This window comes from Phyllostomus hastatus, unplaced genomic scaffold (assembly GCF_019186645.2).
Source record: "Phyllostomus hastatus isolate PE091 unplaced genomic scaffold, TTU_PhHast_1.1 phas_scaffold_501, whole genome shotgun sequence".
Taxonomy (NCBI): Eukaryota; Metazoa; Chordata; class Mammalia; order Chiroptera; family Phyllostomidae; genus Phyllostomus; species Phyllostomus hastatus.
In genome coordinates this window covers 45112304-45139512 of record NW_025334033.1, presented here as the reverse complement: position 1 = coordinate 45139512, position 27209 = coordinate 45112304, and the positions used below count along the sequence as shown (strand labels likewise).

Genomic DNA, 27209 nt, shown 5'->3' with positions numbered 1-27209 from the left:
GTTTATAAGGACACATGACACATGAGGGAAAGAAATAATGGATATCAGCCCAGTTAGAAGTAAAAGTCACTTTGATGTCAATTTTCCTCACTATTGAATAGAAAGTTAAGAAAAAAAGCCACTGGAAATTTATATTTTGATCCTTCTTTTGACTTAAAATGCCTACCAATATTCATGTAGTATTTTGGTAATAAATAAGGAAGTTTTAATCAGAGGCCTATATATGACTTATTTAGCAGTCAGTAACATTGGATTTTGACTTCAATTTTGTTGAAAGCTAACTAACAAATATTTCCTACTGGCTTAACAAATAAATCTCAGCTTTCTATATATTTTCTTTGCTTGTGTACCAATTCTGATTGCCATATGAATTCCTATCTGAATTTATAAAAGCATGATTTTTCATAGACTTGTAGTCCCAGTGTTTTTCAAACATGATGTCAAGGAGACTGACTGGGGTCACAGAGAAGAAGGCTGCACTGCTCTAGGTAAATTTCAGGTTTCAACAGTAGGGCGAGAAGGTCAGTTCTACAGTTTGAGATTCCTTTCCCTTCTATTATACCCAAGGTCAATAGGAATTAGAGTTGTAGAGAATGGAATAACTGTTTCATATTGATGAAGCTCACACTCAAGAAAAATTGGGCCAGCTGTTTCTATTACTTATTTTTAAAAGTGGCATATTGGAATACACTGTAGGGACAGTTAGTCTGGCAATGGAGAATTAAAATGTTTTCGAAGCATTGACCTAGATCAGTGATTTCTAATCTTTTCAACTCATGGCACACATAAACTAATTACTTAAATTCTGTAGCACACCAAAAAATATATTTTTTTCCACTCTGACAAAAAAATAGGTATACTTTTGATTCATTCAAACTGGATGGCTATTATTGCATTGGCTGTTGTCCTTTTTAAATGTTACAATCTAAGGCAAAAGAGGTCCAATGTCCCTGACTAAATAGTTAGGTATTGCATGTTTTTAAAATTATGGTGGCACATCAGTGTGCCCAAGCACACTGGCTGAAAATTGCTGACCTAGATTAACATTACGTTTCAGGGAATTAAAAAAATGCACATAAATCTTAATGATAGTTGACACATACAGAATGGGATATTTAAGACTGTGTTCGAACTCATGACCTAGTTATATTGTGACTCATAACCTAGCTCACTGTGTGCTAGATGGGAGAAGGGAGGATAAAATCCAAAAGAAGCAAAGTCAATGTTTCTATTCAATCAAGTTTTATACTCTAATAACAGAGTGAATACTATTATAAATATAGCAATTAGGAAATAATTAGATGTCATTCATTTAACTCACACTTACTGAACCTACTGTTTTCATCAAACTGATCTAACCTGTGAAATAAAAAGCAGCCAGTGTTCTCCAGGACCTCACAATACTACAGAGAAAGGCAGTTACATAAACATCAATTATAACACATCACAGTAAGTGCTATAATAGAAGTTAGTACAAACTGGTGTTGGGAATATGTAAAAGATTCCTAACTCTGACCGGAGCGGGAGTTTGGGGGAGATTGTCAGGAAAGGCTTCTTGGAGCTGGGACACATAAGCAGAGTTTTAAGGGACAATCGTAATTTAGTTAGGTGAAGAAAAGGCAGGGAGTCAGAGAAAAAGGCAAGTGCAGGTCACAGATATTAGGGACCCTGGAAACTCAGACAAAAAAGTATGGGTGAAGCTAATTTTAATCATCATGGGGGTGGTAAGAGGAATAGTTAATAAGGTAGGTAGGAACCAGTTCCTAAGGGTTACAGATAGCCATTGAAAGATTTTAAGTAGGAGAATTGTATGATTACATTAATATTTTAATAATTTCATTCTGATGACGAATGTGAAGATGGATTAAAATATTTATGAGATAAATGATGAGGGTAGAGGGTTTGAAGAGTAATCTAGTAATATATAAGAAATTCAACTAAATCATTGAAAGTAGTTCTGGAGAGAAGGATATAGGTTCTAGAGATACAAAAGAAGGAAAATGTAGGACTTATGTCATGAGGGATATAATTCCTAGATCTCCTATTTGAATAATTGGGTAGTGTCATATATAGTAGATGAAGGAAAAAGTTTGGGGGCTGAGTTATGTTTAAAGTGCTTATAAGTGTGGAGAGAGATATGAGTTAGAGATAGAAACTGATGTTAAGGTAGTTACTATATAGAATATGATGGTAATATATATGAAGTTCTTAGAATGAGTCTCTACATATATAAGAATGGATTAAAAAATCCAGTGAGCTATGATCTACAAGAAATATAAAAGGAAAAACACATTACTTATTAAATAAAATTGACATAAGTTAGATCAAAGAAAAATTTTACCTTTATTATATGGAAGAGAAATGTCTAAACAAAGGACAAAAATAATCAAAGGCATAATTTTTAAAAACTATTCTGAAAAGAGGTGCAACTTAAAAAAAAAGATTTTATTTATTTATTTTTAGAGAGAGGGGAAGGGAGAGAAAAAGAGAGGGAGAGAAACATTCATGGGTTGCTTTTTGTATCCCCCAACTGGGGACCTGTTCCACAAACCAGGTGTGTGCCTTGACCAGGATTCGAACCCATGAGCTTTTGGTTTGCAGGACTATGCTCAACCCAGTGAGCCATACCAGTCAGGAAAATATTCATGATATTTTTATGCATTCTAAATGTGAAGACAACTCCATAGGTCAAAAACTACCTAGCAAATTATAATTATATTTAAATAAGGCATAGTAGGTTCTCAATAAATATATATTAAATTACTACAAAAATAATAATAATAAATTTACGCTATGTGATGTCTAACATTTCTTTGAATTAAAGTTTTCTATGTTATAGATACATCTACATCCTCTCCTAAAATATTATCCAAAATTATATAACCAGCCTAAACCAGGTAAACATAGGCTGTGAAAATATAAGACTACTGTATGACATTCAGAGCTGATGGCTTTTAGGTCTTGACCAGCAGAAACCATGGCACTTAAGAAAGTATTTTGTATCAGTCTTGGTAGCTTCTATGACTTTGGGTGAGATAGTTAAACTCTTTGACCCTTATCTTACTCATCTGTAAAATGAGAATGACAATAATGTATTTTCCAAACAGAGCTGTACTGAAGATTAATTAAGACAAAATAAATTAGATAAACACAGAGTTTGTCACATAGTTAAGAAAACTACATTTTTTACCAAGGAGCTGTCAATTACATAAAGTAACATTTGCTGAGCAGTATTAGCCAGGTAAGATTAGAAATTATCTTGTTCTTGTACAACTCATGGATGAATTTATTTTTGAATAAGGCTTATTATGTTTTGGCTTTATGAATGCCACAGAAGATAGTGACATGCAATTGGTAAAACCAACATGTTGCATTAGGGGTTGGAGAATCTATTTCTACAGTGGTAGAGGTAAGCGAAGATGAGATAAATGTGAGGGAAAAAGAGACTGGTCAATGAAAGTTTGGCTACCTCCATAGTGATGCTTTTGAATAAATAATGCACTTTATCAACAGTCCCATTAAGAGGCTTGTATATGAAAAACATGAGGCCATTCCTGAAATTCTAATAACTAAAGTTTTTAGTCTAAAATTTTGTGAAACAATCATTTACTAATTTAAGATGAAATAGAAAACAATTATAAAAAGCTATTTCTGTCCAGGTGATTATCATGAATATTAGATTCCCCAAGGAGTTCTTCCTGGTATTGGCATTGAGTGGAATATAGAAATCCTACCACAGTGACAAAAAAAGAAACACACTTCATGACAAATAAATAAAGCTCATGTGTCACAATGAAAGAAACAAACCCAGATATAAAGCCAGAGTTCATTTAGGAGCTGAGTGCTATGGAGGAAATGCCACCGCACACAGGATCCCGTCCCCCAGAAACCAGTTCCACATTCCAACCTGAGAGCCCTCCTGCACACATGCTGCCACAGAGAAAGTAATACCCTGATGGATGTTGTAGGCTGTGATTGGAGATGGTGCCAATGGTAGACTTCTTACACACTCTCATGGGAAATGGAGAATTGCCTGGATGAAGCGGCAGAAAGAAATGGGTTATATATTTTTCACACTGGGAATCATAATCCTGGGAAATTAAGAAAAGACCTATGAAAAAAATGTGATGAAATGTCAATCTTCTCTTTCAAAAGTCTTTGCTGAATCACAAGTAATTCATTTGTTGTTCATTACTTGGCTTCTCCCTACAAATACATATTTCAAGAAGAAATTAATTATCCATAAAATCAGTTTTAAAAGAAAAAAATCTGTAAAAGCTGTAACTTGCAAAAGAAAATAATTAAAGAAGATGACTGTAATTCTATTGACTCAATAAATTAAAATTTGTGAGGCTATGGTTTTAGTCATGTTATCCCTTCAAGACTTTTTCTTAAAATTTAAAGCCGGAAGATGATATTCTGCCTCTAGTCTTCATATACTATCTGGTATTTTAGATAGTGCCATCTTTCTGTTGTTTTTTTTTTTTGTTGTGTTTTTTTTTTTGCATAATATTATGAGATAATATTTCTGCGGTCAGATAGTAGCTATTGTGGCTTGCACAAAGTAAATATGTATAGAAATGTTGTATCTCTAAAGTAACCAATAAAGATCTTAAAATTTATAGGCTATTAAAGTCCTTTTACTTACTAGTCATATTTTGAGTTACATTTATTCCTTTATCCATTCAACAGTAGCCCTGCTTTGGAAATAATATTCTAAGTTGATTAATAACATTTTAATAAATCTGGCTTATAAAAACAGAAAACCCATTTATGCTATGGTTTAACACAGTAAGAATAAGAAATGAAACCCCTAAAAAGACAAAGAACATACAGGTCAAATTTCATGTAGAATATTTTGTTAAAAGAATATGAATCTCATGAAGATAAGTTCTTCTAGCTTATAAAAACTTACATAAATATAAGTATCCTGAGTAACCTAACTAGCTTTTTAAAAGGGAACAAATCTTCTGCTTTATATAAAAACAGGGGAATCGTTAACTTTTAGTTTAATAATCCACTTGGATATTTTCTTGTTTCTACAGTTAATGAAATGGAGTTTTCACTAATGTAATGTAAATCTTTAGCTACCAGAAACAGACCTATACAAACTGGAATCTTTGTCTTTAGCCAATATGAGTTTAATAATGAATTACTTTGTTCAAAGGAATCTTTATGTAAGTAAAGGTTGTGATAATAATCGAGTTGGCTGTTTGGGCTTTAACCATTCAATGTGATACAGTGATTGCCAGAAAAAAGTTACTTAGAAACAGTGCAGTATAAAGATAGAAATTTCCCCCTAAAACAGCTTACTTTTCCCCTTTCAGCCAAATGCAAAGTGCAAGGCAAAATAAATTAAGGCAAAAGAAAAATAAAATAAGAAAAATGGTGAGGGCGAGCATGTTTTTGACCATGTAATAAAACACGTGCAAAGTATACCTCAGATACACTATAGGTAGATGAACACGAGGGAAGCCGAGCCTGGTTTTGCAGTGGGGAAAAGAAAACACTGTTAAAGAGGAAATGATAGCATAGTAAGGGTCCCAGAAGTTTAGATGGCTCCATCACCAACACACTTGCCAGATAATAAAACAGCCTTATAAGAAGACACTTGAGTTTGAAATCTCAAGGTTCAAGTGATTTGAAGAGACCTTGTGATAAAAAAATACCTGGCTTATAAAAAAAATTCCATGACGAAGATGACCCCTCTGATCAGACTCTGGTACAATCTTGCTGAAAAGATGCTCATTTTAGGTTAACAGGAAAGCAGGGCACTGGTCACTTTTCCTATAGCACCACACTGATCTTCACTGGTTGAACACTAGCAAACTACCTGTGACATTATTTACAAGATGACTCTACTGTACATCCCCCTTATATTCTTAAGTAGGAAACTAAGCCATCCAGAATTCTAAGTCTGACTCCTGTTCCTAACATTCCATTCTCAGTACTACTGAATCAATCTCTCTCTCTCTCTCTCTCTGCCAATAGCAACACCAAAAAAGATAATAAAATGTGAACACAAACTCTTCTCCAGACCTATGTTTTCTATCAGAAGGTTTCAATGTTTCATTTTTTAAAATGACTATTTTATATTCAAAACCATGTTCTAGCTCTATGACTTTGAACTGATAAATTTCTGGCCTGTTTTTTCTTTCTAGGTTGTCACACTCATGTTTAGTTCTATGGCTTCTTCTTTTATTAAGTTGTCACAATGCCGTGTGTGGTAAATTTTTCAGGATGCATTCTCTAGTTACAGACTTCTTCGTGAAGTTCCAAAATCAAAGTTAGGCTGGGAAAATGAAGGTATAGGAAATGTCAAAATGAAAGAATCAGAAATATCCTTATTATTGGATTTGTTCTTTAACTGTATTTCAGAACCCAGCACAGCTAAATGTAGTAGGAGCTCAAGAAGTGTTTATTGAATGAACATAAACTCTTTTCTCCTTAAAAAAAAAAAAAACAACTGAACTGTGTGAAATAATATTCAGAAGGTTTTACACTTCTCATTACAAAGATTTGTAATAAAATGTATGACTGCCACTTAATGGGTTACTTTGAACTAGTTTCTAAATTATGGTGAATTCTATGCATATTAATAAATTATACCTTTTGTCCAACCACATGCACATCTGATTTTCTTTAGATCACCAGTTCTTAGAAAACCTTGCTCTGCATGTTTTTTCTGTTTCCATAACTATACCCATAAAACTGAAAAACTTTATCTTTAAAACAGTTTGAGTCTTATCTTCCTTTGTCTATCAGTTCTCCAGTTTTTGTTACTAGGGATATTTACTTGTCCAGGAGGTCTTCTATTAGTACCTTATTTTTGTATAAAAGTTCCAGGAAGGGCAATTTTGCAGTAAGCATTAAACAACTCACAGATGATGTCATAAGCTATTGCAGGAGATTTTGTAAGTATTAGATGAGAATTTTTTAGTTTGAAGCACAAGATAAATTTTTGTTATTTTTCAGTAGAACTGAAACCTCAGAACTATATTAAGTTTATATGTTAAGAGAATTCTAACAAAGTGAAAGGTAGCAAAATTAGCCTGTTTTCCAAAGAGATAACCCTAAAATTTATTTACTGCCATCTTTATCATTACTGTAGTCTGATCACATTCATAAGACATTGTCTATCACGGTACCTAGAATGTTACATAATTGTTATAAATTAAGTGCATATTATTAACATGAGTAAATGCCAAAATGTCAAAAAAGGAAGACTCAAAAGCCTCACATAATGTTTTACCTACAAAACCCAAAAGACATAGAAATTTGTCTAAAGAAAGAAGAGTATACCAACTGAGGTTTACTCATTTAAGAGGTACTGAATGTCTACCTAAGGACTAATGTTCCAGCTGTTCTTCCTCACCTCAACAAAAGTTGGCTGATTCAATGCAGATACCTTTTAGACTTTTAAGCATTGTATATTAAGGTAGGATGTTATTACTTGTTTCTGTCAGGGTGTCTTGCCCATTTGTATAAAATTTCTTATAGATAGAAGGTATGATTTTTAGGTGAGGTCAAATAGGAAATTCAGTAGAAATCAAAAGTTGATCATAATCTTCAGGAGAAATATCTTTATCAAGAAATAATGACATAATAAACAAAAGAAATGCAATGTATACAGCAAAAATACTTTGAAAACACATTGTTTAAAAAGTTTAAGAGAGCAAGATTGGAACTTATCTTTATACATTAAGGGGTCATCCCCAAAAGAGGAATTTATAATCTATACTTTTTCCATGGTAGTACTATATTTGAAGGGTTTAATGTTAATTCCATAGTGAGTTTTATTTACCTTGTGAGTGTGTGTGTGTGTGAGAGAGAGATATAAAGAAAGAGTAGTTAGGAAAACAAACAACATAAAAAGAAAGAATAAAAAGGTAAAAATAGAAGATTTCAGAGGATCAACTTTTTTCAATACATGCTTCCATGCAGAATGATCTGAAAACATTTGTAGAAAAATGAGCAGCTCTCCTTCGTTCAAGCATTAAAATGAAGGTAATTTCACACAACCTCTATAATAATATTTTTTTTGTCAATGTCATCTTGATGCGCTAACCAGTTATAACAGTTCTGGGCAAATGTTTTCTGTAAATGATCAGGGAGCAAATATTTTAGGTTTTGTGTGCCATACGGCCTTTGCTGCAACTGTCCATCTCTGATGTTGTAGTGCAAAGACAACCAAAGATTATATGCAAATAAATGAGTGTAGCTGTGTTTTAATAGAACTTCACTTTTGGACACTGAAATTTGAATTTCATATAATTTTCACATGTCAAGAAATGGTGTTCTTTTGATATTTTCCTCCATCATTTAAAAATGCAAAAATCATCCCTAACTTGTGGGCCTACAAAAGAGAAGCAGGATTTGGCCCAAGGGCTGTAATATGCTGACTCCTGAGTGATAGCATTAGTTTGATGAATATAAACATACAAAAAAAACCTCTCATGAATTTAAGAGGTAATTCAGAACCAACGCTGAAATGAAAATACTGATATTCAAAGATCTATAAAACCACAATCATCTAATTCATTATTTATATTAGCCCTATTTCATACCAGTCTTATTTTGGCATTCAGGATATTGTTAAACAATTAAAAATCACTATGGAAAAGACATTACTTTCTGACATTATTCAGGTAGTTTTCTTTTTTTTCCCCCACTAAAAATTTCTAAATTTTATTAAGAATTTATATGGGGCAGCCATTACATATAATGTTTATCTTTTTTTTTAATTGTTGTTGAAGTATAGTTTTCTGCCTTTTATTTTTCTTAAACTTACTAAAATACATGTCATCTTATTTTAAGTGATAATGCCTCCCTTAACATTTTCACTTCAAATAATACCATCTTTTTCATTTGTGTTAGCATAACAAATACTTATAAATATCATATTGCTTCTACTTCATCATCTTTTTAGTTCACTTTGTGCCAATAATCTGTCTTCATAAGCCATCTTCCCTTTTATCATCTGTGAAAGCCTTTAAAAATTAACATATTTGGTTAGCTACCTGTACATAATTGTAGCCGAATAGAAATTTACTATCATACTACATAAAATGAGTGAAAACACAAAATTTGTGGCTTTGAGGTACTTTTACTCTTCTCTTTGCTTTCCTTTCTACTTGTCATTATTTCATGAGAATTTACGTAACTTTTCTTCTAAATTTTTAATATTCAAGTTTCCCATTTTTAAAACTAATTGACTTCAATTTTGTAAATTTACCTTGATTTATATTATTTAAACAGTGTTAGTTTGCCATTTCTTATCTCATGTTTTCCAATTTTCTTTTTTTAATTAAAATTCTTATGTCTATTTATTTTTTGAGAGAGGAAAAAGGAGGAAGAAAGAAAGGGAGAGAAACACTGATGTATGAGACAACTGGGGAAGTGCCTTACAACCCAGGCATGTGCCCTGACCAGGAATCGAACTGGTGATCTTTCAGTTTCTGGGATGATGCCCAACCCACTGAGCCACACCAGACAGGGCTGTTTTCCAGTTTTCAACACTGTCTGCACTGTTCTTCAACCTTGTGAATGACTGTTAATATTCTTATTAGATTCATACATTTGATTAAATGGGAAATTAATTTTTCCTTCTGTGGTTTTATTCTTTTTAAAAAATTAATTATTATTTTTTTTAGAGATAGGGGAAGGGAAGGAGAAAGAGAGGTGTGCCCTGACTGGAAATCACATCAGTGGCCTTTAGGTTGCCAGGCTGGCACTCAATCCACTGAGCCACCACACCAGCCAGGGCTGGTTTTATTCTTGTCATTATTCTCAACACATTATCCATCTAAGGATTTGTAGTAATATTTGTAGTTATTAAATCAGATAAATTCTGCTTAAATACAAAATGATAATTTTATTATTGTTAAAATTATTAAAAATATACTGGGGGTTTAGAATATTTCAGCTTTGTACAATGTATAGAAAAAAATGACAAACTATTAATTTAGAATCAAGAATCTAATAAATCCTACTTTTGGCATAGAGGAGTAAATGAAGGATAAAGATGTATATAAATAATATTCAAAATTACATTTTAACAGAATATTCTATTTTATAATTATTGATTATCCATAATAAATAAGAATGCAAGGTTCTTTTCTCTCTACAAAATATATTGTATAGATGATACTAACTGAAGTATCAATTATTTAATAAAGTCCTTATCCCGAATTTCTGTATGTTGTCTCACTTTATACAACTATTAAATAAAGTATTTAAGTGGCAACATGGTTCTGAATGTTTCCGTTCAATGGAATATTTAGTAATGTTTCAACGAATTAAAAGGCACCCATAGATTTGTTCTTGTGTGTAACTCCTACACCAAATTTTCACAAAACTGAATGGCCACTATCTGCCAATTTACTTCATCTTCCAACAGAAACAAAATCTGTTTATATAGTGTATCACACTGAAAATAACTTTTTTCTGCTTCTAATCAACATTTTTTAGTGTACAAGGCATATTTTAAGGCATTTTGGGATAGTAGGAATTAAAGGGGAAGGAGAGAAACTAAATATTCAGCTAAACATTGTTTCGCATCTTAGCCGAACTCTCTAGAGAAGAGACAATTTGCTTTTTGATAGTTTTTTTCCACACTTTTCTAGTAAACAGAAATTTTAGAATCATATATCTCTAGTCAGTCTTTTCAGAAAAAAGGCAATGAGAACAAACTGTGACACTGAAATGAAACAAAAGATGAAGATACTGAGATCAGCTGTTATGTACTACGCTATGGAGCATAGGTGTTGAAAAAAGAAATTGAAGAGTGGCATGAGATAAACTAATTTGCAAAGCACAGAACTTTTAATTTAACCCTAATATAACACTAACTCCCTACCAGACTGACCTGAGCAAGTCTCAATTTTCTAGTCTTGGTTTGGTTAGGGAAGAGTATAACACTAAATCCATATATTAATTAATACAATCAGAATATTTTGTGTTTTTTTTTTTAGAATAATATCCAGGTATGTTTAGGCTAATTTAGTAATAAAATTTATTTTAGTCTTTTTAAACAGAGGAATAGATTCTAAGTTTGATTATGGATGATCTTTTAAATGCTATAAGAATATGAATACAAAAGAAGGACTGGCTCAAAAGAAAGAAGTAGAAAAATGATATATTTGTTATACTTTCCTTCTCTGTTTAGCTATTAGAATCTAATGACTGATACTAATAAAAACAATTTTGGACTTCAGTAATCAAAAATTTAATATAGAGATATCGTAACTATATATGGTATATAATTAAAAACAAATTGAGAAACCAAAGAATTATCATCACTATCACTTTTTATTCTACCCTTTATAACAAAACTATTATAGAAATATGAATTAAATGTATGGCAATAATCTTGGAAGATGTAAATCATGGCTAGAATTCACAGGAACTTTTAAAAAGCCTTAGGAATGGGAGGTAAGGGCTAAACAGAACCAGAAATTGTTTACTATGATAATTTAGTGTTTCTTCTGCCGTATTTATACCATATACCACTTTAGAGATTTTAGAAACTTCTATTTATAATAAAAAGACAATTTCAGTAGATTAGCAAAGCATTCTGAGTCTGAACTAATGGTCACAAAACACTGTATTTGCCTATATGATGTATGTATAGTACTGAGTGGCTTTATGGCATTGTTGTCCTTCCAAGTGTTATCTTGAGTATATTACCCTTTATCTCAAGCATTTGTAAGATGTTACATGATGGTCTCTTATTTTTAAACAAAAGATACCTTGCAGTTAATTAAAAAAAAATCTGAGTTGAGAACAGTCTATTAATTCTGAAAAAAAAAAAGAAGAAGAAGAAAAAAAAAAGAAGTCTACTTGCCAGAATAACTATGGTAACACTCTTAACAATGATCATTTTCCTTGACGATTGAAATTGGATCATAAAGGCTCTACCATTTGGATCCAGCCCTTAACCTGTAATGCTGCTGACACATCCAACAGGGGGCAGAAGATGTGGTCAACAGAAAAGCTCCAAATGAAGTCTCATGGAAAGAGGCACAGAAAATGATTTAATTGTATAAGAAACACTGATTCTGCAAAGAAAGTTTTTATTTTGTAACGAAGCCAGAATGTTATTAAATCAACCTCAATATCAGTGTGGCTTAAGGGTCCTCCGCTCTGCCAATTTAATCTTTATTTCATAAACAAAGAGTATGAAGCTGCAGCTAAGAAAGAAAGAGAAAGGGAGAAGAGAGACAGAAAGTAAAAAAGATGGAGATGAGAGGACAAACCAATCAGATTTGGAATTACCAGTCAGCAGAAGTTTAGGAAAAAAAAATCACCGAGTGAAATCGTACATTTACTCTGAGAGAGTATCCTTTCACATTGCCTTCTAGGTGATCTCTGAGCTCCTCCAGCTTTCGATGGAGCTATATGTAAACATCAGAAAATGAATTGAAAAAGCAACTTGTTCTCTTTTCAGTTTTCCTTTTTCCTTTTAAAAATAAGATCATAGCATTATACATTTCTCACTGCCTTTGGCAAACATTTCAACACATCAAAGATCTTCATGTAATATGAGAATACATGCTCAATAAACCCATGACTAGGAAGCCAATATTTTCTTTTAATTATTGCATCTTGTCTCCCAAAAGCATTACAGGAAATAAATCCTGTAACTATCCCTATAATCCCTTACAGATTTACTTAAAATTTTTCTATTTGGTAGAAATATGGAGTAATATATTTAAAAATGATGAAATTTGCCTTTCTTTTCCAAACACACTTTCTGATTTAAGGCTACATCTATATTAAACTGACTGAACCCTAAAATATATCTTTTGTCTTATATATAACGTGTATATACATAATCATACTATATACACACTTAAATATATACACACTTAAAAACAATAAGCATACAATTATGACTTGATTGTACCTATATACCTAAAAACTGAATGTAGACGTAATTAAACACACACGCACTCTCACACACAATCCAGTTTATAGCAGATGGTGCTGCCGGTATGGATGCCATTTGACCTTTATTTCACTATCAGTAGTTTCCAAAAGGTTATGTTGCTCTGCACATTTTTGCTTGAGTCTGATTCATAATCCATAGTCTAGACAATTATGGAGTTACCTTTCCTTAAAGACAAAGGTAAAATATGATACCTCACAGATAGACAGTGAGGAATGCTACTGTTATATCATCAGGATACATAAACTCATTTTTCTGGCTGAATAATTTTACCTTGCCTCATTTTTGAAATAGGATATAATCAACACTTCCCATACCTTCTGATTACGCTTAGTGAAATAACACTTAAAAAATGCTACCCAGTATATAGCAGTGTTAGAGAACAGAGTGGATGGCTTGTCTGGAATAAAGGACACAAACATACAGACACACCTTCATCCATGTGCACTCACGTGCGTGGCACACATACAAATAAATAAACAGACACAAAAAAAGTAAAACTAAGAAGGCAGAAGAGGCAAGGAGAGGAAACAATGTGGATATTAGTGCTTCATAAATTGTTAAATGGAAATAAATTGAAGGTGTGTAAAATTTTGCAATGACTTAATAGGCCTCGTGGTAGCTACTAAATTTTGGGACATCTAAACAGTGCAGTGAAATTTCTGTTATGTTGATTAGTTTAACAATTACTCCTGTTATAAGAACAAATGGGATTGCGATATAAGAAGTCATTTATTTGGAGGGAGATTCCTCTGTATATTGCAAAATTCAAATTTTCCATCTTGCATTTATAGTGGCAGCATTAAAAGTTATCAATGGCTATGTCAGTAATTCTTAAGAGTGATAACTTGTTTACCTTTTCATTGTGATTAAATGTTAGAGTATCAAGTGCCCAAGATATTTAACTAGCAAATGGGACCATCAGATCAGAAATCTTTAAGTTGTATATTAGCACATCAAATACACGAATGGGCAAATATTAGATATATATTGTTGCTGTTGATTGTTATATCAAATTTTTAACTTTAAAAAATAAAACAAAGGGGATCAAGAGTGCTTAAATACTGTTAGCTATATTTGAGCCCATTATACTAGCATCATATGAAATGTCTAATTCTTAAGATTTTATACATATGTATAAAATATCTGTTATTAACTCATAATAATTATTTTCCTGGACTAAATTACAAATGGTAATGACACTAACATAACACTTAATTATTTTTTACAAAAAATGTAAAAGGAAAGATAATATTCTGAAAATAAATATTAGTTCTCTGTATAGCAGGAACTTAAGACACAGTGACATCAGTCAGAGGAACGGTTTACTCCAGAACCCCGAATTACAGGCACCTAGAATGAGGCAGTTGCCCTTTTTCTTGTTTGTGGTGCCATTCAAAGCTAGTTATTTGGCAGCTTGCCTTCAGCTGGTTGCTCTATGTGTAGCTGAAACAAACAAAAAATATGACCCAACAGCCAATAAAAATATTAAAATAAAAAAAAATGGGATGGTGAAAAATGGAAAAAGCCCCCTTCCTCCCACCACCCTCCAAAAAGGAAGAAGTGTAGGCTATAGACAAAATCTTGCCAAAAAATGTTAGAAACATATTTACTTTGAGGGATCCAACTCTACTAGCAACTCCTTTGCTTTCATCCGGCCGTCTAATTTGCTACAATGAGGGAAGATGGGTAAAAAAGACAGAATAAAGAAAAAGTGAACTTAAAAATTTTTCTATGCATTAGTAAGTAATACATGCAAAAACATCAATTGACTCTTTGAGGTACCTCTTAGGAGGTCAAGGAGTAAACTAACCCAGAGGCCATACGACATGCTCTGCAAATAGGCTGGCCACTAGAATTCAATCATCGTCATGGCACTATTCCTGAGATGAAGAAATGGGCACTTACTTTCAGTTATCTTGGAGCTTTCTGATGAAGCAGTATCTGGAGTAGTGTTACATTTGCATTTGGCTTATGAAAAACAAAGAATTACAAATACACCTATGCATAGAACTTTGTCTCTTTCAGTGTTTTAGTGTCTATTCCATTGTAGTATCAGAAAACATCAATGGTATGATTAGAAACATGAAGGTTCCCCAAGTGGAAAGATCAGTCCTGACAAGCATCATTCTTAATAAGTGACAGAGTGAAGCTCCTCTGCTTGCTGACCCCAAGCACTGAGGTTGTTCAGCTGTCACCGAGATTCCTAATTAAACAATTGTGCTGCCCAACCAGAAAATTTTAATGCCAGACCAATATCAGATACAGTCACTTCCTCAAAGCTTTCTGTATTTCAGTTGAGTTTTCCTCTTAGGTAAGATAGGGGAAAATAAAGCTACAATTTTAAAAACTTGTTTTATATCACTATACAAATGACAAAAGGAAGGTTCTTAACACAAAGTATTTTATCAGATAAGGTATGAACTAGAAACTCCTTTGCCTTTTTTAAAAAACAGTTTATTTTTTATTGTATTTTTTCTATTTCCATTTATCCCCCCTATACTCTGTTGTTACTTTGTGTTGGCAGACACCAATCCTTTGCTTTTTAATAGAGCTGTAATGACAAATAATATTTATTTAAAGAGGAAGACAAAAAAGGCAGGGAAGAAAGGTAAAGAAGTTTCACATCAAGCGGATTCCTACATGTGCAGAATGATGGTCTCCACTCTGACCAGCGTAGGTCAAGTTAGCTGTGATGTTTCTGTTTGCATTCGGAGACAGTAGAGAAGTATCAGCGTGATGCCAAATGTTAAAGTCCCCTGGAACAAATAAAAGAAACCTGGCTGTGCTACAAAACTGTATCTGGCGCACTACAGATTGTCTTATCCCTTTTGGGACGTCTCTGACAGTATATAGAGATTGCTTAGGAAAAATTCTAAGAATTAAATTTTCATTTTGAAGAAAAGCATCTTGGCACAAAAGAATGTGTCAACTTCTGGTTTCACTTGGTGTAAATAGTTTTTACTAATTGTCAGCATTAACTAAATGTTATGACCAAAAGACAATCACCAATTCTCATTCTTCTTTATCAAACACAATTCTCAAATTTAGAATTCTCAAATTTAGGCCATCCTATAGGACAAGGCCTCTGGATAGACAGTGAGCTCCTAATAATCAAGTTACTCTCTTGTGCTATTTTCTTGACCTCAGAAAATATCTTTATAACAGAAGCTGTTTCCTACTTTAAATGGAGACTCACAACATCTTGATTATAAAGATAAACTATGTATTTTTATATAAAAATATAGTCTAGTGTCTCATGCTGCTTTCCGGAAATTTTCATAAATTGTGAAGACTTTCAGTAGCAAGTGAATACCCTTTTCCTCATTTTTTTAATTAGTAGAAAGCTTAAAATTATATCAAGTCTAAAAACATGAGGTTATCTTTTCAAGGTTACATAGGATTTTAATGTTAAATCTAGATGCAACATCTGCAGTTCCTGATTGCTAGTTTAAAGTTGTATTCCCTTACTAGGCCTAGAAATAAATGGCCTAGAAACAAAAACTGATACCTATAAGAGGCCATATATGTGTAGATCTCTCTATCTATAAAAGAAATTTTGTTATTATATTTATTTATGGAAGACATTTTTCCTAAACCATATCAGTTCCATTTGCAAGAGCAAGTACAGAGACTTAAAGATTGAAGTATAAGAAGAGAAAAGATAGTCACCATTGAACACTAAACATGAAACACAGACTATAACACTATTTTAAATAAAGGTTTTTGGAGCAGACAGCTCATTTGTCAGTGCTTGACATCAATTTTCTTCTTATAAATAGACTTTGTAAATTCAAAACTATCATAACAGGAAGACTTTAGAAAACCAATGTGGTTGTCAATGTCAGAAGTGCCATGTGAATCTCTGCAGCTCCTGAAACAGGTACTGGTACCAAATACTGAACACCTTCAGAGAGAATTTCAAAAAGATTCGTCTCATAAACTAAAATTTGAGAAGTAGAAAAAAGTCAAACCAATAAATTTTAAAATTCAATGCTCTCATTTATTATAATCAACCCATAATCATCAATTATGATGAAGAATGAAAGAAATTCATAGTGAATCCAACTGCTTATATTATTTTTCTCTGATAAGAATTTAAAAGAAATCACAAAATATTAGCATTTGAATAAAATGAATTAATTTACTCTTCTTGAGTTTTATGAGCCTCATAAGTTATCTAATTTTATACATTTTCTTCTGTGAGGTTAAACATTCTCTACCAGTAACTAAGCAAGTTTAAGTTGCTAATGTTTCTGTTACATACAGGATCATTGTAATATTAATGAAGTTTGAGAATTAAATGTAAAGAATTGCAGGGATTATGAGTTGGTTCAAATTGTTAGTTTATTGACATATACTGAAAATTAAAATGACAGTTCCAAAACAAAAAATGTTATCACTAATAATCTTTCTACTCTGAAGGAATCCTTTTACGAGAATTTCACTGAGGTTGTAAAAGATATAAACCAAAGGATCAAAACCATTTCAATCTTTTCCTCAGCCTCTCAGCCAGAATATATAACAAAATATTCATTAAAAGTAGTCTGAAAATATTGCCTTGTATGGCTTCTTTTGCAACATTCTGGGAATCTTTCTTCAGGGATTAATTACTAGGGGATCTACTGTTGTGGGTTAATTACCAGGATGTGGCCTATAAAGCAGTGAAATTATTCTGCCGTTTGTATTCACCTTTTTAATAAAGGTTTGGATGCCAGAATAATGCAATGAAAAATATTGCCTGGAAGCTAATATGATATGGGTTATTGATTTCCTCTGGTTTAGTCCAATTCTTCGAAACTGAGCTTACTGTGAAATCATTTTGACTGCTAACATGGTAAAAAATTATCCCATCCTACACTCTCTTGCCAATAATAAGTAGTTGTGCTATGTTTTTATTGAAGCAAACACAGAATAGAGTAGAAAGACAGTTTTATATTAATGTCTTAAAGACATATATTTGAAAGAAAGTTTAGGCTTATAGAAGCTACATAAAGGTAAGTCACATAAAGTGCCTATATCACTGGGCATATGCATTTATACTTCAAGATCTTTGCTGAAAATTTTTGAGAAAAGGTTGTATATTTTACGTGTTTATTCTATTGATAAGAGAACTAAGATCTAAAGAGGTTTGGTGGCTTTGTGGAGAACCATAAAGTAAGAAAAGCACAGCTGGCATTAAATTCTCTGAATCTCATGTGTTCTCATTAAATTTAGATCTCATTATGTAATGACTAATGCAGATCCCCTCCTTCTCCTTTGATATATTTTCTATTGATTTAGATTAAGTTTATAAACATTTTTGTTTGTTTGGCCTAGAGGCTGAACTATTTTATTTTTAGAATTACCTCATTTACACTGAATTGCCCTGACAGAGAAACATTTTCAACCCTATTTTGTTATGTTACTTTTTTTTTAAGTATGGGCACCAATGACAGAAAATAAAACTTTTTTCTTAGAAATTATCTGTCTTCCAACCAATATCATTAAGTGTATATTGGTATAGCTATGCAATGTTTCTGGTAGCTATGATTCAGAGGATGACATTTTAAAAAGTTTTACTTGAAACCTCAAAATTTAAGCAAACTCCTGTAAGTAAAATACTTTTTAGGAACTGGTTAATATTTCAATTCACTATATTTCAGCCCTTTGAATACCACTGGTACTTCACTGTAAAACAATTCTGTTTCACTTGTGATTTATTAAGGCAAAGTAAAGCAAAATATCTGATATAATACACACTAAAAATATTCATGCAATAAATTTCTGAATCAATGTGTTTTGTCTTTAGTAAAAGTAGAATGAGTAGAGTGAGCAGATAATCCTGATGTTTTGAGAGACAAAAATACATGACCAATTTTAGAATACCTATCATTTAAAAAATATGAAAATCTAGAGAATAGTTTACGTTGGGGTATATTCTTTATTAAATGAGACATAACTAGTTAATTATACAGGTTTAATAGATGGCTCTATCTAGTAAATTCTACTGCCGAAATAATGATGGCACAGGTTATTTTTGTTGAGCTGCTTTTGCACAAAACATGCTCCAAACAATCAAAAAGAAGTTCATAGGAATGAAAACTCTTAAGTGAAATGGAAAGGTAGCATTCTTAATTTTACTATTCTTTTATTTCTAGAGTTCTCATTTTCCTATCTTCCTATAACTTTCTGTAACAAACTTTAGCGGATGACAAGAGAAGTCATTGTTTCATTTAACAGAAACAGCTTCACTTAAATGAAAAAGACCTTAAATTAATTTGAAAATTTTCAGTTGATAATGTCTAACTCTGTGGAGTAACATGGAATGCAAAGCCTGAATAAATAAATGTAAATTACTTTATATTAATTGGATAGTAATATAATATCAGAGAGAGGGGCTAAATAGAATGGTAATATTTATTTAGTCAGTGCAGAAACTTATTCAAAGGAACAGACTTATAAGACTACCAGGAACTTTAAAGGCTACTACTTTAATACCATGATGTTACAAATATAGAAACTAAGGCCTATTTTAATAATGTTACAAAGTGGCAGACTAGGGAAGATCCTCAATATTTAGTGTGTGATAGTGCAATACTTTTACATACATGATACTAAGTTTTCAAACAACTTTGGATCCATAATTTTTAAATGTGTGCCAGTAAATAAGTCAAATACAAATGCTAAAAATTGCTTTTTCTACAATATTATTGAATTGAACTCATCAAGATGCAAAAATGATCTCTTCCTGGTATGCATATAAATTTTATGAATCAATAGCTTAAAATTTCTGCATGTAATTTAAATGAAGGTACAATCAATACAAGTTGCTAAGTTTAATTAAGAGAAAACTGTAAAACATTTAACTTCCAGACCCCATTACATCATTGTTCTTAAAACAGAAATAACAAACAACTGAAATGTCCATAATAGGGGATGCTGAGAAAACTATGCTATATCCACAAATTAGAATCCAAACAATAATCAATAATAATGTTGTATAAAATTATTTAAAATAATGTAAAGATGTTCATATTACTAAATGAATAAGGTTAACATATTATACAGTTTAATAATACCTAACATTTAGTGAGCATTACTTATATTTCAAACTCTGTGATAATTGATTTATATGAATTTTAAAATTTAAACCTTAAAACAACAAATAGTATTATTATTTTTCAGTTTACAGGTGAGATGATTATGACTATGGAGGTGAAGTAACTTTCTGAAAGCTACCCATCTAGTAGTGATAAAGCTGAAATTCATCACTCAGCCTGTCAGACTCTAGAACCTGAGCTCTTATATTCACTGCTTTCCCAATATGATCCATTTAAATAAAATATTTCAATGCATAGAAAAAAATACAGAATGACAACAGCAAAATTTTAACAGTTATATATTAGGTGTAGTCTTAGATGAACTCTTTCTTTTCTTTATATAAATTTTCTAAAATGAGCGGATATGTTACTTTTTTATTAAAAGAATAAAAGGGTAACCTAACCACTTATAGACGGACTAAGTGATAAAATCTAATTCTACAGCGAATAATGTCTGGTTTGCTATATCTTCTCAGGCTACCTGATCAAATGTCATTTTCAAGTTCAGATTTGAGAGTGGCAGTTGCACATTTCACAGTTAAGTTATACTTAGTGTCAATGATGAATATAATTATATCCACATTAATTAGAAAAGGATGGGCAATTTCAGTTTCAATTATCATATATATATATATGTATATATATCATGTATATATATATATCATGTATATATAAAGGCAAAAGGGAAACAATCAGATGAACAAAGAAACAAAAATCAATGTAAAATCCTGTATATTTAGCAGAATGTCATAGAACCACTATTTGAAATGATTGGTAAACTCTTACTTTTTACAAATCATTTTAAATAGTGGTTCTATGACAGTCTGCTAAATATATAGAATCTTAAAATGATGTGTAAACTCTTAATAGGTAAAATATATTACTATTATGTAATTAATGATTTATAAACTCATAGTAATAGCTAAAATATATTACTATTACCTAATTTCAGTTTTATCAAAATATGAAATACTTTGCTATGCTTGATAGTGCCTTTCTCATTCAAAAAGTATATAAGAGAACCATCTTTTTAAAAAAGATTTTATTTATTTATTTTTAAAGGGGAAAGGAAGCAGAAGGAGAGAAACATCGATGTGTGGTTGCCTCTTGCATGCCCCCTACTGAAGACCTGGCCCACAATCCAGGCATGTGCCCTGACTGGGAATCCAACTGTTGACCCTTTGGGTCGCAGGCTGGTACTCAATGCACTGAGCCACACCAGTCCAGGATAAAAGAACCATTTTTCATTTGAAGTCTCAAAATTTGTTTTGCTATAAAACCAGAATAATTAGCAAAACAAACAGGGATGTGGGCAAAAGTGGGGGGAAATGGGGACATCTGTAAGAGTTTAAACAATAAAAATAAAGTAAAAAAAACACTAACAAGTTGTTATAAAGGAGGAGAAACTAAACAATAATGAACAAAACTAGAAACTAGTTATTGAAGTCTATAGGAGCCAGTCATTTAATGCAAATGAGTAAAATAGCCTGCAGGGTATAACAAATGCTAGCTGAGTATTGACATGTCAGGTTGATCTCATTCTTTAAAGGAAAAGCTGAAATATTTTATTTTTAATTAAGAGCACACCAATTTTAAGTGTTCTAAACTTATCTTTTTTTTAAAAGAGCTCCCTGAATTGTATCTCTATTGAAATGATTTTACAACAACTAGGTTATGACTTAACCTATGATTTAAAAGAGGGCTCTCTCTATCTGTTAGTAGACAAGATATCGTAGGGAGACATTAGTTGCTATCCAAATGCAGAAATAGTATCACATTGGAAATGAGTACAGTTGGCTGGGAATTACAATATCCAGTCTTGTATCTTCAAAAGACTTTGTGAAGCCATCTCTCATTTTGAATCAGGGAGCAGAAATTCTGTTCCCTTCCCTAGAATTAATTTGGATGACAGAGTGAGGGTGAATCATTGATAATGCTCAAGCATGGTACTGGTGGTCAACTACACATAGGATAAGATCTCTGGACTGAGAATACCATGACAACATTGTCTTACTGGAAAAACAAGATTCAAAATACATAATTTTGACCCAGGATATTTTCAAGAAACATAAGCAGTTTGCTCATTTGATTATACTGGAGGTTCTTAAAGTGTGCTCCACATTTCCAAGGGTACCCGAGACCATTTTAGGAGTCCAAAGGCCAAATTATTTCAACATTAGTATTATGACATTTGCCTCTTTCATTATGTTGACATTTTTTAATGATGGTACAAAAGCAATGGTGGCTTGGCACGTTAGTGCAAATTAAGGCAGTGGATACAAACAGCATGAATAATCATTATATTATTCATTACCATGTACTATCAGATTAAAAAAATCAATAGTTATAACAAAAAAAGCTAGTTTCATTTAACATTGTCTTCAATGAAATAGCAAATACTAACTTAATTTAAACTTGTCTCTTGAGTGTGACAAAAAGAGAAGCATGAATAAAATCCTCCTCCATACCAAAGGATGATGACTGTCTTAAGAAAAAGCACTTACGCAGTTTGAATTGCAAGCTGAACTAGTCAAGTTTTGAACAGAATATCATTTTTACTTGGAAGAATGAAAGAATACTGACAAGCCATAATTATTCAGTCTTAGATATGTGGTAGGTATTTTTCTTGAAAATGAATGAAATGAGCCTGTCAATTCAAGAAAAACAGACAGGAAACATTGTTTTGCCAAAGACAAAATTCTAACTGTTAAGCAAAAATCAAAGTTGTGGAAAACATATATTATGGTGAGTCTGAAAGCTTCCAATGCTTCTAAGTCTTTCTTGATGAGCTTGGTGGTTATATTGATGAAAATGATTTCAAAATATAATAAAATGAAATTTGTCAACACTGGGAGAATTGATATTTTCCAAGTTATATGTGTTGCAAAATCATGCCTGGTAGAAGTCTCATTTAAAGTTCAAGAGAGAACAATGGATTTTAATATATCAGAGCATAAAATGGTCCTTGACAGGGTTTTAGATTCCACACTTTTAATAGGCTATTAATTGTAAATTTTTGGTGTATTTTCAAATATCTACAATTATCTGCAAATGCTTTTAAAATGGCCCTCCTTTTCTAACTACATAACTGTGAGGCTGACTTGTTTCTTCATATTCTTCAACTCAAACAACATATTACAACAGATTGAGTACAGAAGGAGATGTGAGAATCTGTCTTCTATTAAACCAAACATTGAAATACATTTGAAAAAAATGTAAAACAATGCTATCCTTTTCAAATTTTTTTAGAAAATATTATTTTTTCAGAAAAATGTTGACACATAAAATATTATTCTTATTTGAAGCACATACACATATTAGATTTATTGGTTTTAATTTCTTGTACAGTAGGTATTGCTACATATAATCCACATAAACAAAAGATATGTGGGGTCTTTAATAGTTTTTAAATGTATGAAGGAGTGCTGAGACTATTATGTCTTATAACTGCTAGATTTGACAATGTTGAGAATATTATTGCTCAATAACCATCAGATGGGGCAAAAACTGTGCATGAAAGAACTTATATTTTTATGGTTAGAGAATGTACATTTGATTATCACTAATTTAGTGTTTTCCAACATTTTTAGGCATTTGTTGACTAACCCATATTGCTATAATGTCATTTACAGCTGAACAGAGGTTGATACACCAACACTGATATAATTTCAGGCCAAAGCAAAGAAACAATGTTTAGGGTAGTGTTAATGATTTTGTGATCTTAGAGATAGTGGAAATAATTTGCAGGCCCCAGTTGGTACTATGATCTAGGCTAGAATTTTAACAACTCTATGAGATTCTCCAGAGACTTGTGAACTTCAAGTTTAGAACCAATGAACTTGCCATGTCATATATCCACCCTGATGTTCACAAAGGAAAGTAGTAATAATATGAAATAGTTTATAAAACTATTTCTCTAAGAAAAAAAGTCAGAGGGAGTATTATCCTGATACTGGATCCATAATACCAATTTTATATGTAAAGGAAATCACATTGTCTTCCAGAAAGACTTAACCATTAAAAATTGTGAGTTAAGAAAATACTTTATTCTTTATTCAGAATAATGTAAACTCTTATGTTCAAAGGATAGCAGAAATATATAAAGAATTCATAATTATGCATTTTCTTTGAATATAAGATTAGACAGTCTATAAATGAACATACTATTCATGTAAAGATATTATTATAATATACTTTTTAATTGTGTAAACTTAAGTTCAATGAAATAAAAAGTGCTTATATTTTCTCCCCAAGAGGAAAATAACTTGCATGTTAGTCCGGCACAAAATTCCATTCTAAACTTTAAGGTACAAGAGAAAATGGGTCAATTGACTACATTTATTTATTTAATTTTAAGGTCAAACTTCAGATGCTTAGGGAATAAAAGAATAATTGAATTGGTTTAAGGACATTCTCTATTTTAATAACATCTATAGGGAATAATAAATTGATTGGAAGTTGAGATTTTTTCCCTTTTCTGCCATGGTCATTGTTCTCTTCCTCAAGCCTCTTAATTTTTTAATAGAAATGCTCCTGCTTTTCATAATTGAAAGCCAGCCGTCATTAAGTGATGAATCATGCTTGCTTTAAAATAGAATTTATCTATTACATATTCTTTTAGCAAATCAGGTTTTTTGGGGACTATTACCACTTTAGAACTTGAGCCCTCTACATGGTACCCACTTCTTATTTAAATAAAATCTACATATCATTTGGTTTTTGGCTTAGGCACTATTTTACTTAAGGAAATGAAAAATTAAGATCTCAAGTTTGTTCTTAAAAGATACCTCATTGTGTCATAAAGCAAGAAAAGTGGAAATCATTCATCATTTCAACCATATTTCATTAAAAGGAGATATCTGACATAAAAGAGAAAGAACTTTTTCCCCCAAATACAATAAAGTAATGTTATGCCAAGCAATAAATATTTGCTGGAGACAATGCCTTTCAATGAAAAATTGCTTTTAAAAAGTTAACTATATTATAATTAAAAAACAAAACAAAAATCCAATAATTCATAGTTGTCTTCTTTAGATTGTAAGGAAGGTACTAAAATGAAATCCAAAGTTGGATTATGTATTTTATAGGTTTTGTTTTTACTATTCCTAAAGGATCAACGCTCAATCTAAGATATTATGTTTCACTGAATGTATAAAATGTAAATCCAAAATAATATTTAATGTTACATTGTTGACGTAAAAGAAATAGATGCACTCATGCAGAAGGACAGGAAGTCTTTTAGCTTAAATGCTGCCCAATAATTAAAAGTTACAGAGGGAAAGGCTGGGACTGTTAGTTTTAAATCCTAATTTGGTTATTTAAAACTTTTTTGTTTTCACAAAGACTAGTTTAATTTCTTTTGATGGTTATTCCCACATTATTCTATATTCCTGATGATAAATCATAGCACTTATTATACTTGACTGTAATTTTAAGTGCCTGTTCTGTTCGTTTGTAAAGCGAGAACAATACCTGCTCATGACTGTTCTCTTAGCACCGGGCAAAGGCTTATTTAATAAATGAATAAACCCTGTTGGGGAGGCAAGGATTATCAGTTATTATAAACCTCAGAAAATTTAAGCAACTTGTTTAATGTAGTATTAAGTAGAGGACCCAGCAATTTAATCCAGGTCTCCCATTATCAAGTCAAGTGCTCGTTTTCACTGCTGATCATTAAAGACTGTATTGCATAGCTGATCTAAAAAAAAATCTGCACATATATTCTGTACATAACAGACTGCATGCCTAATCTGAAATGCAGGAGTGGAGTTTCTACAGAGTTTGGCAAACACTGAAATGAATTAAATTATAAATATCATAACCAAGCTGTAGTAACAATAAAAACGTTAAACTCAACTTGTGTTCTACTTTTGTATCGGATGTCATTCCTGGAATGCTGCATACATATCTCAAATTGAACACATTCAGAAACAAAATTTATTTATTTTCCTTTCTTTTTACCCTCAAAACTTGGTTTTTCTCTTTTACTCCTTAATGTAATTAAAAACATTGTCATTTACCCATACCTCAAATTAAAGATCTAATTTTCTTGTTTACTTTTTCTGTCCTAAATTTTAATGCTAAAAATTGAAATAAATAATCCACCCAGAATAGACTGAAGTGCTAAAACATACAGCCTTGAAATCTGATCAGCAGGCAAAGGCAAAAAAAAAATTCATTATTTAAAATAAAAAAGAACTAGTAACTACAAATGAATTTTGAAGTCACAGAATTAGACCATTCATGTATTCAGTACTAATGAAGATTTTGTCTGAGAGTTCTTGATTGGTGATAACTGCCTGGAGGCAACTGCCTGTGAAGTGGCCATTATTGCTGAATATAGTTCTCAAAACTTCCACCTAGCACAAAAGGTTCTGTTTTGTTTATTTATCCTTCATATACTTGGTAACTCCTTAGAGAGATTTTCTCTGATTATCCTAAGTAAGACTTCCCTATTATTTTCTTCTTCTTCTTTTTTATATTGGAACCCTGGTGGGCAAATCCTGCTATCAATTATTTTCATTGATTTATGTATGGAGATATGTATTTATTTTTTACTTTATTTTTTATTGTATTTTTCCCCATTGCCATTTAGTACTCTTATACCCCACTTTCCATTAAGCAATCACCACACTGTTGTCCATTTCCACGAGTACTTTTTCCTTTATTCCTCCACTCCCTAACCTCCTCTCCCCACCTTAGGTGTCATCCTGCTCTCTATGAGCCTGTCTTTGTTTTCCTTGTTAGTTCAGTTTGTTCATTAGATTCCACATTATGAGTGAAATCATATGGTATTTCTCTGAGTGGCTTATTTCATTTAGCATAGTGTTTTCCAAGTCCATCCATACAGTCCCAAAGGGTAAAATTTTCTTTGTTTCTTTTTTTTTTTTTATAGCTGAGTAGTATTCCACTGTGTAAATGTCCCATAGTTGTTTTATTTAATCATCTACTGATGGACAGTTTGGGCTGTTTCTTATCTTGGCAATTATAAATAATGCTGCAATGAATATAGGGGTGCTTATGTTCTTTCAAATTATTGTTTTAAGTTCTTTCAGATATATTCCCAGAAGTGGGATCTCTGGGTCAAAAGGAGGATCCATTTTTAATTTTTAAAGCATCTCCATAATGCTTTCCACAGTGGCTGCACCAATCTGCATTCCCACCAACAAATGGATTCC

The 27209-nt window shown here is 31.8% G+C and overlaps 1 protein-coding gene across 4 annotated transcripts in view; it reads right to left on the bottom strand.

Moving 5' to 3' along the window:
* The window catches only part of GPHN (gephyrin), a 440641-nt gene that overhangs the window by 148442 nt on the left and 264990 nt on the right, over positions 1 to 27209 (bottom strand). For 2 of the 4 annotated variants that reach the window (XM_045822936.1, XM_045822938.1), the window contains one exon: positions 14563 to 14619. The exons of the other annotated variants lie outside the window; for them this stretch is intronic. In XM_045822936.1, coding sequence (XP_045678892.1) covers positions 14563 to 14619 — 57 coding nt within the window. The remainder of the gene's footprint in view (positions 1 to 14562; positions 14620 to 27209) is intronic. 4 annotated transcript variants of the gene reach the window in all.